General features: G+C 44.0%; 1 protein-coding gene across 4 annotated transcripts in view; it reads right to left on the bottom strand.

The window, feature by feature from the left end:
- Positions 1-10,096, bottom strand: part of phyhiplb (phytanoyl-CoA 2-hydroxylase interacting protein-like b) — a 60,950-nt gene extending 50,854 nt beyond the window's left edge. The window contains exons 1-2 of one of the 4 annotated variants that reach the window (XM_055647237.1): positions 9,969-10,096; positions 114-355 (exon numbers count right to left, since the gene is read on the bottom strand). In XM_055647237.1, coding sequence (XP_055503212.1) covers positions 114-219 — 106 coding nt within the window. In that variant the 5' untranslated portion in view covers positions 220-355; positions 9,969-10,096. Of the gene's footprint in view, positions 1-113; positions 356-525; positions 605-692; positions 827-9,968 lie in introns of those variants that run through there. The other 3 variants (XM_055647240.1, XM_055647236.1, XM_055647241.1) reach the window with 3 other exon arrangements.
- Between the last annotated feature and the right edge of the window lie 791 nt (positions 10,097-10,887).

Raw genomic sequence — 10,887 nt, forward strand, 5'->3', positions numbered from 1 at the left:
ATCCACCGGTGAATTTAAATCCCATCTACTTGACAATGAACGCTCACAGGAACGAGCAAACAGGGTAGTTTTCCACAGATTGGCTTGAATTTTCCCTTCAGAATCAACCTTACCTTCTCTGTCACACAGTTGTATAGCCTCCAAATTACTGATATTTTTCAACATGTCATCACAGGGGCTGGTCGGACTGTTAATACTGTGAGCAAGATGTGCATCCATTTTGCAGTTTAACGAGAGGATTTTGTTTTTGTTCTGCGCCTTCACCTTGAGTGTCGGGTACAGTTTGCTCGGGCGCTCACTGGCGAGGAAGGGGAATAGCGTCACCGACAGCTCCAGACTCAACTATTGCAGACCGCTGTGCAGGGGAGAGAAACCACAGCAATCAGCAAACCCGAGAGCAACACGCGGCCAAAGCTGCGCAAACAATTCAGGTTCAAGCCGCATTTGTTAATCTGCATTCATTCATCATCCCCAATTCGAAAAAAATATCCCCTTCACATCCAATCTACAATTTCAAATCATTACCAAAGGTCAGAGACAACAACCCGGACTGCTCTGCACTGCGATAACCCGCGAGTGCCCTTAGCAGAGGGCAGAATTACAGCGCTTTGCTGATTTACCAAGCATTCGTATTCACTGCCCGTGCTGTCATTCAGTAAATTGATGACAGAAACTTCCAGAAATTAGCTTACTAGCTCAGGCTCCCCTTCAACTTCTCGTCTTCCGCCCCTGCACATGATTAGCTTTTTTTTTTTTTAAATCCTTCGACCCGAGGCGTGGGACCCTTGCTGCCCCTCAGTCCCCGGCATTTGCCCAGTTCTGCCCTTGAATATGGGACAAGTAGCAGCTCTTCGGCCCCTCGAGCCTGTTTTAACTTAAGTAAGTTTTGGTTGATCTGTAACATATCTCCATAAACTGACTTTCTCTCCATTCACCCTAATCACTATGGTTAACACATATCTATCAATTTAATCATAAAATGAACAAATGATTTAACAGCTGGCGTTGCAGTAAGCGAAAATGACTCCAAACTTCTATTATTCTCATCGAGTAAGTAATGTTTAACTTTGTTCCTGAAAGGCCTAGCTGCAGTTTCTAAGACCACACCCCTGGTCCTGGGTTCATTAAACCAGGAAAATAATTTCTCCCTTTCTACCGTTGTTTAAGAACTGCAAATACTGGAAAAATCGAAGGTAGCCAAAAAAGCTGGAGAAATTGAGCGGGTGAGGCAGCACCTATTGAGCGAAGGAATTGGTGATGTTTCGGGTGAAGAAGAGTTTCTCCAGCTTTTTTTGCCTACCTTCTCTCTTTCTACCAATCACTTCCTGATTCCCTTAAAGTAAATTACACCTTTAAGTGCCAAGGAACACACTGAGAGTTCCTCCACAATCTATTTGTGCCTCAAGGATGTTCAGCATGTCTCCAACAAATCTAACCAACTTCTTCAGATGCACAATACAAAGCATATTATCGGGATCAGTTTGGTAATAGTTATGCAAAAAGTTGTGGTTGAAGCCCAATCCATTACACAGACCTCCTTCCCCACTCGACTCCATCTACACCACACTGCCGTGGGGAAACAGCCAAAATAATCAAGGATCTTTTTTACCCCAGTCATTCCCTCTTCTCCCTTCTTCTGTCAGATATAAAAGCTCGAAATAACATACTACCAGATTCAGGAACAGCTTCTTCCTCACTGCTATCTGTCTACTGAACGGTCCTCCCATAAATTACCGTATAGTTCTGATCTTTCAAACAACTTCAATGCGGACCTTTGGACTTATTTGCTAATGCTACAATGCTCCAACACTATATTCTGCACTCTGGCATTTTTCTCTTTGCACTACGTGTTGGTACATGTATGACTTAATTCACTGCATCTCAGCACATGACAATAATAAAGCAACACCAATAATTCTCTTTGGACCTCCACTATTTCTGGCTTTCCACCATTCAGGTTGTTGTACTGTAGGTCAAAAGTGGACTTCATTCACCACAATATTGTCTAATTATTTAATATATTATGTCCATCATTTTATGCATTCATGTACACTGTTTACACAGCTTCCTACCTTTGAATCAGCAATTATGAATTTATAATTTTCTACCCCATCATCTAAGTCATAAATAAATATAGATAGCAGGTGTGGTGCCAAAATGATTTTTGTAGAATTCAGTCTGTCAATAAAAGAAAACCTGCTCATAGAGTTGTATACAGCACAGAAACAGGTCCTTCAGTCTAACTTATCCATATCGACGAAGATGTCTACATATACATCCTATTTGCCGGTACTTGACCCATATCTCTCTAAATCTTTCCATTCAATGTATGCTGTTATACCCACCACCCTTTTCATGCTCCCTAGATCCCCTTTAAATTTTCACTCTCACATTAAAGCTATGCCTTTGAGTTTTAGACTTCCCTATCGCTTGGAAAAAGACTGATTTATCTACCCAATCTATGCACCTCAATTTTATACAGTGTATTCAGTAAGTATTCAGACCCCTTCACTTTTTCCACATTTTGTTAAGTCACAGCCTTATTCTAAAATGGATTAAATTCTTTTTTAATCATCAATCTACACACAATACCCCACAATAAAAAAGCGAAAACAGGTGTTTAGAAATTTTTGCAAAGTAATTAAAACAAAATAGCTGAAATATCACATTTACATAAGTATTCAGACCCTTTCCTCAGTACTTTGTTGAGGCACCTTTGGCAGCGATTACAGCCTCAAGTCTTCTTGGGTACGACACTACAAGCTTGGCACACCTTTATTTGGGTAATTTCTCCCATTCTTCTCTGCAGATGCTCTCAAGCTCTTGTCAGGTTGGATGGGGAGCATTCGATGCACAGCTAATTTCAGGTCCCTCCAGAGACGTTCGATTGGGTTCAAATCCGGGCTCTGGCTGGGCCACTCACGGACATTCACAGACATGTCACAAAGCAACTCCTGCATTGTCTTGGCTGTGTGCTTAGGGTCGTTGGCCTGTTGGAAGGTGAACCTCTGCCACAGTCTGAGGTCCAGAACGCTCTGGAGCAGGTTTTCATCAAGGATCTCCCTGTACTTTGCTCCAAAGATTCTAGAGGAGCAAGATAGACCACTCCTCCGAAATCCAATGGACTGGCGTGTAGTACATAACGAATGGCTGTCATTTGTTTATGCAAAACACAACATCTTTGGTAGCAAGGACAGACTCCACAGTTATACAATCTGCGCTTACATCAGGTCGCAGGGAAGAGCAAAGATACTAGAGGCTCCTCTAGTATCTTTGGGGGAGGAGGACGTTTCCTCCACGCCCGAGTTGATCCAGGAGTGATTCTCGGTCCCCCCCCGATACCAGATGAAGGCGACTGGCACTAGGCTCTCTGTACAGTGGGAGAGCCTCGAGCGTCAGCCCGCGGTCGGCGCTCCCGAGACAGCGGGCAATGCTCCTCTAGTATCTTTGGTGTAATCCGTTTCAAAGATTGATCCGCTCTACCATCTTTGGCGTAATCCATGTTGGAGGGAACAGTGTTTTATATAGCATCGATCACTTCACATATTTAGTTAATATTATTGTAAATGTTATTAATATTATTGTAAATTGCAGCCCAATAAAATGGCGTCAACAAGCACCCATGTTATACTACGCTTTTTTTTGCAGAGTGGCGCATTTTGCTCTACTCTATAATCTTTGCCTTGCTCTGCTCATCTTTCCCTCGATCCTGACTAGTCTCCCAGTTCCTGCCACTGGAAAAACATCCCCACAGCATGATGCTGCCACCACCATGCTTCACTGTGATGAACGGTGCCTGGTTTCCTCCAGACGCGACACTTGGCATTCACGCCAAAGAGTTCAATCTTGGTTTCACCAGACCAGAGAATCTTGTTTATCATAGTCTGAGAGTCTTATAGGTGCCTTTTGGCAAACTCCAAGCAGGCTGTCAAGTGCCTTTTACTGAGTGGCTTCCGTCTGGCCACTCTACTATAAAGGCCTGATTGGTGGAGAGCTGCAGATATAGTTGTCCTTCCGGAAGGTTTGCCCATCTCCACAAAGGAACTCTGGAGCTCTGTCAGAGTGACCATTGGGTTCTTGGTCACCTCCCTGACCAAGGCCCTTCTCCTCCGATTGCTCAGTTTGGTCGGGCGGCCAGCTCTATGAAGAGTCCTGGTGGTTCCAAAGTTCTTCCATTTTAGAATGATGGAGGCCACTGTGCTCTTCAGGACCTGCAATGTTGCAGAAATTGTTTTATATGCTTTCCCAGATCTGTGTCACGACACAATCCTGTCTCGGAGGTGTACGGACAATTCCTTTGTCTTCATGGCTTGGATTTTGCTCTGTGGGACCTTATAGACAAGTGTGTGCCTTTCCAAATCATGTACAATTAATTTACCACTGTTGGACTCCAATCATGTTGTAGAAACATCTCAAGGATAATCAATGGAAACAGGATGCACCAAAGCTCAATGTTGAATGTCATAGCAAAGGGTCTGAATACTTATGTAAATGTGATATTTCAGTTATTTCTTTTTAATTACTTTGCAAAAATTTCTACCTGTCTTCGTTTCTCCTGGACGGACAACACGACAGCGGTCATCAAGAAGGCTCAGCAGCGGCTGCACTTCCTGAGGGTCCTCAGGAAGCACAACTTGGACTCTAACCTGTTGCTGACCTTCTACCGCTCGTCCATCGAGAGCCTGCTGACATACTGCATTACAGCATGGTATGGCAGCTGCACCATGGCAGACGATTGAGGGTAACCAGGACATGCAGAGGATCAAAATGGACATCTACACCTCCCGCTGCCTTAGCAGGGCAAAGAAGATCATCAAAGACAGCTCCCATCCTGCGTTTGGACTGTTCGACCTTGCCCTCTGGAAGGCGCTATAGGTGCATCATCAAATCCAGGACAAACAGACTCAGGAATAGTTGCTTTCCGAGAATTATATCTACTATAAATTCAAATTCACACATGCACTGTGGACTTCCATCTGTATAGTATATATGTAGGGGAATTTGTGCACCTATTCCCCCCACCCCCCCCCCCCCCATCTCCCTTACAGTTTCTTGTTTTTTGTGCTAAATTGTATGTATGCACTGAGTACGAGCAGCTTTCAGTTTCACTGTACATGTATGGTGACAATAAATGGCATATCTATATCATCTTCATTCTGGGGTATTGTGTGTCGATTGATGATAAAAAAAAGAATTTAATCAATTTTAAAATAAGGATGTAATGTAACAAAATGTGGAAAAAGTGAAGGGGTTTGAGTACTTTCTGAATGCACTGTACATTTCCAGTCACCCACAGCCTCTTTTGTTCCGGAGAAAAGCTCCAGCCTATTCAATCTCTCCTTATAATTCAAACTCTCCAGTCCACACATCATTCATGTGAATCATTTCAGCACCCTCAATAACTTAATCACTTCCTTCCTATAGGCAGAACTGCACACAATACTCCAAGTCCGATCTAACCGACCATGATGTCCCAACTCCTGTGATCAATTTCTTGGCCGATGAAGGTTAGCATACTTGTATCATACACCTCTGCACCATTCCATCTAACTGTTATTGCCATCTTTAGGAAACTATTTGCCTTGACCCCCCTCCGGATGCTGCCATTCACATGTATGTCTTGGCCCCATTTAACTTCTCATTAAATGAGTAAGTAGCCGCACATCAGACAAAACAACAGTTCTAAGTAGCTACCTAGGGATGATTGTAAAGTTTTGATCTGTCAGCATGCCCACCTCCCATAAGCGAATGAAAACAAATACATAAATTATAGGAGTAGAATTAGGCCATTCGGTCCATCAATTCTACTCTGCCATTCAATCATGGCTGATCTATCTTTTCCCTCCATTCTCCTGCCTTCTCCCCACAACCCCTGACTCTCTTACTAATCAAGAATCTATCAAACTGCACCTTAAGGATACTCAGTGACTTGGCCTCCACAGCCATCTGTGGCAATAAATTCCACAGATTCACCACACTCCGATTGAAGAAATTCCACCTCATCTCTTTTCTAAAGGCATGTCCTTTTATTCTGAGGCCATGCCCTCTGGTCCTAGACTCTCCCACGTTGAAAACTAGTGCCAATATCCCTACTCCAGAGTTATTATCTCTTCCTACTTCCCCGAGTTGACAAAGTTTAGCAACTTCATTCAACTCAATAGTTGTAAATATGAGAGAAACAGGTAATTTTCACATAATTCAGATGTTTAAATGTTTGTTTTAACATTTAAACATCTGAATGATGTGAAAATTACCTATACAATTAAATACATTTTAGTTAAGTGTTTTACCTTTGAATTTATGTATCTTTTATTTTTAAAAACTTAATCTTTGTGACCATCAGAAACATTAAAAGTTTTATTTCTGACAAATTGAGGGCATGACTTAGCCAATTACTATTTTCAGTGGGGAGGCCATGCGACGTACAGCACTTCTCGAATCATGAGCTAGTTTTGAAAGCCATGTTGCCAATTCAGGCAAGAGTGCAAAGCAGAGCATTGAGCCGGGAACTTGGCCTTATTTGCCGTCAAAATTATCAAATAACTTGGGTGCAGGGGTTTTGTGTACCTATCAAATAACTTTCTCTGTAAATGTTTGTTATTTCCAAAATTCATTACATATTAATACATTCAATTTAAATAATTAAAAAGTCCTTAACATCAAAAATAAAACACTTAAAAAGGATCCTGCCCTTGGGATCCTTGGTTAGTCATCAGGGAAATATAGACTGCAAGATCACTATTTACATAAAGACATGTGTAAGATTGGAGCTGGACTTGTCATTTCAGGCATGTCTGTCAACAAGACAAGGATTTTGTTTATCCATCAGTTTCCTTCTGTGTGCTGTCCAATCAAAATCTTCATCAGAGTGCTCTGGTACAATCTCACCAAGCAAGAGCTTGCTACATGCACGAACTTGTCCTGGCTGCAGGCTACTCGCCCAATGATTCACTATTTACAGATTCTTTATCTAAGATATTAAGTGTGCAGCATCAAAGAAGGGTCTCAAACCGAAACTTCACCTATCCATATTCGCTAGAGATGCCACATGACCTGCTTAGTTTCTCCAGCACTTTGTGTCCATCAGTATCTGAACTGTGAGCAGTATATCAGATGGAATCTATGGAATTCATTGCTACAGAGGGCTGTGGAGGCCAAGGTATTGGGTAGTTTTAAGGCGGAGATTGGCAGATTCTTGATTAGTAGGAGTGTCAAGGGTTATGGGGAGAAGGAGTTCTCAGGAGAATGGGTTGAGAGGGAAAGACAGATCAGCCATGATTGAACGGTGGAGTAGACTTGATGGCACAAATGGCCTACTTCTGCTCCTATGACTTATGAACTTCTGATACAATGGACGGTCATACTGAAGACCCTAAGGCTTGGTGGATCACGGATACGGGAACCCGCTCGAAGGCTCGGCAGACCGCGGTCGAAGGCTCGGCAGATTGTGGTACCAAGAGGAAGCCCCTGGAGATGTTGCATATGAGGAGCAAGGGCCTGTAGGAGGGTGAACAAGGGTATTGCTTCCAGCGCCTTTAAGATCAGCTGCAAGAGGCGCCCCCGGGACACAAAGATGGCCGGGCGAGGAGGGATGTCAGTTTGCTGGTCAATCTGGTCGATGGCGACGGAAGAGGACCCTGCAGGGGCCTGGGGCTTACCAGGATCAGGAACTGCTCCAGTAGACGAAGCGAGCGTCCGGTCCGGACTTTGTGTCTAGCTTTGGTCCAGCATCTGCAGTTCCTTTTTATTATAAAGAAGCGCAGGTCTTGTTTCAATTAACTGCTCACAAAGGTGGACCTCATGGATTTTCACTCAGGTGGCAAACAAGACTGACAACACTTTATTTCTTCCAACAAGACAAACATGGGTTTTTTTTTTTAATTCATTATGATGTCAAAGCATATTTTTCAACACCATTCAATGTATTCCCTTTCTCCTGTTGACCACCTAATTTCCCTGTAAATTCAATAATTTGTCATATATTTCAAAATATTTCTGAACATACTCTGAAAATAAATGACAACGGTTAGTACCTGAAAGCAATACAAAATCCAAGTAAAAATTCCCACATTAATATTACATGCTTGCCTAATCCTTTCATTTACACAAGATGATCAGAATACATATGATTAGACATTAAGTGCCACAGCTGCTATTTGGTGGTCCTATACATATCTTACATTCTTACATCTTTTCCTATTTTATAATTCAAATGCCAAATTATCTTCTGCATGCTTACTCCTTATTTTATCCTCATCTATTTTGCCCTACCCTAATCACTGGTGTTATGCTAACTCCTGTACTATTTTCCTTGGGTTTCATGTTGATCCTAAATTCTCAGACCTGGGCAATTTGCAGCTAAAGCTACCTGATCATACGCTCCAAGTTAATCTTTCCATCCAGTATTTTTACAAGCCAATGTAATTTGGCTCTCATCCTGTCACCATGCAAATTTGGTCTCTTTATTTAATTTGAAAATAATGCAAAGAATGCAAATGTTAGACAGAGACACAAGAGATTGCAGATACAGGAATTCTGAGCAAAACATAAAGACCCGAGTCTGAAGAAGGGTCCTGACCTAAAATGACATTAAAGTGATGCTACCTGACCCGCTTAATTCCTCCAACACTTTTGTGTTTTGCTCAGTGCAAATATTAGATTTACAAACTTGCAGGCAATACTAAACTAGGTGGGATTATGGGTGCGGAGGAGGTGTCTACCAATGAGCTGGTTTGCTTTATCATCACCACTTCCTTCTTTAGTAGGGATATCATCTTGTATCGCCCCTACCTACATCCAATTGTTGGTATGCCCATTTCATTTTTAAAGAAAAATAGTTTATTCAGTCCATGCCAACCATTGATCACTAGTCATTTCTAGCACAGTGGAGCAGCGGTAAATTTGCTGCCTTACAGCGCCAGAGACCCGGGCTTGATCCTGACTACAGATGCCGTCTGTATGGAGCTTGTACATTATCCCTGTGATTTCTCCGGGTGCTCCTGCTTCCTCCCACATTCCAAAATTGGGTTAAAAAATTTGTCAATAGTGTGTAGGATAGAACCAATATACGGTTGATTGTTGGTCGGAGCGGACTCGGTGGCCCGAAGGCCTATTTCCACTCTGTATCTCTAAATTACACTGAACCCAATACGTTACACCCCAATCATCATTAGAAAACCCCGAAAACCATGTACACTCATGTCATGTCCAAAATCTTAACCCCCAAAGTGTTGCACACCCATCATCCAAAAACCTCCAGTTGTGTTCTGCACACTCAAACATTACCTCCACGACCTTACCCAGAAAGTATTGCACACCCATTAATAAATTTTCCAAAGCCGTGTTACATACTCATCAGCATCCCCACGAGCTTAATCCCGAAAAATTGTGTATCCATCATCGAAGAATCATGTGTTGAACACTCAAAACCTCCACAACCATCACATCTACAATCTTAATCCCCCAAAACACGTCACCCGTTTTCTAATAACTGGTAAAGCCACGTGTTACACTCATCCCTCCTCTCTCCATCCCACTCACTTCCAGGTGTTGTACACTCGTTCTCTAACCACAACCTCCAGGCGTTGAACACCCGTTCTCAAAGCACAACTCCAGAACAACTCCAGGCGTTGCACACCCGTTCTCCAACCACAACCTCCAGGCGTTGAACACCCGCTCTCTAGTCACTACCTCCAGGTGTTGCACACCCGTTCTCAGAGCACAACTCCAGGCGTTGCACACTCGTTCTCCTACCACAACAGTCAGAGTCTGAAGAAGGGTTTCGGCCCGAAACGTCGCCTATTTCCTTCGCTCCATAGATGCTGCTGCTGCACCCGCTGAGTTTCTCCAGCAATTTTGTGTACCTCCTACCACAACATCCAGATGTTGCACACCTGTTATCTAAGCACAACCCCCAAGTGGTGCTCATCCCCATCAAGCCGCCTCCCTCGGGGAAGGGCGGGACTCACCAGACCACCGGCCGCACAGATGATGCCCGACCTCCACCGCCCAGGCGACCGTCCCCCCGCCGCCGACGTCGTCGCCTCTGGCCGCCAACGGCCGCCCGCGCGCCCGCCCGCAGCCCCGGATGGCGGGCACGTGGGCGGGGCCCCGGCCGGCTCGCTCCCGCCGCGTGACTCCCGCCTGTACTGGCCGCCAACCGTCGCCCAACCTCCAGCCACCAACACCACCAAATGCAAGTCGCCGTTTACTGACTTTATCTGTAGTAGACAACAAAAGGCAGCTCACAACCCATTGGTATGAAGAAGGGTCTCGACCCGAAACGTCACTCATCCCTTCTCCCTGGAGACGCTGCCAGTCCCCGCTGAGTTACTCCAGCATTTTGTGTAGCATCTGCAGTTCCTTCTTGCACACCAGTGGTATGGATATTGGGTGGTGGGTGTATGGAACAAGCTGCCACAGGAGGTAGTTGAGAGGCAATTAATTCTACAGATTCACAACTGTGAATCACCTTTTGGAGTGCCCTTGTTTGCAAATGCATGAGGGAGCTTGGAGGACAGTTTCAATTCAACCAAATGCCAATGGTTAGGTTATTCAATACTTTATTGTCATGTAATTTTTTCACACAATGGGTGGAACAAACTCCCAACGTTTAAGAAGCAGTTAGACAGGTACATGGATTGGACAGATTTGGAGGGATATGGACCAGATGCAGGCAGGTGGGACTAGTGACACTAGTAGTGTAGCTGGGATATGTTGGCCAGCGTGGGCAAGTTAGGCGTGTTTCCACACTGACTCTAACTCAGCAGTTCAACCAAGGTGATGTTTTGGGTCAGATCTCTTGATGGAAGAGAGCTAGTGCAGGGGTTACTTGAACATCTTCTCTCGCTGCTCCCCCTCTGATTCCTCCTGCTGCTCACCGATTCT

This window comes from Leucoraja erinacea, chromosome 15, assembly GCF_028641065.1.
Source record: "Leucoraja erinacea ecotype New England chromosome 15, Leri_hhj_1, whole genome shotgun sequence".
Classification (NCBI taxonomy): Eukaryota; Metazoa; Chordata; class Chondrichthyes; order Rajiformes; family Rajidae; genus Leucoraja; species Leucoraja erinaceus.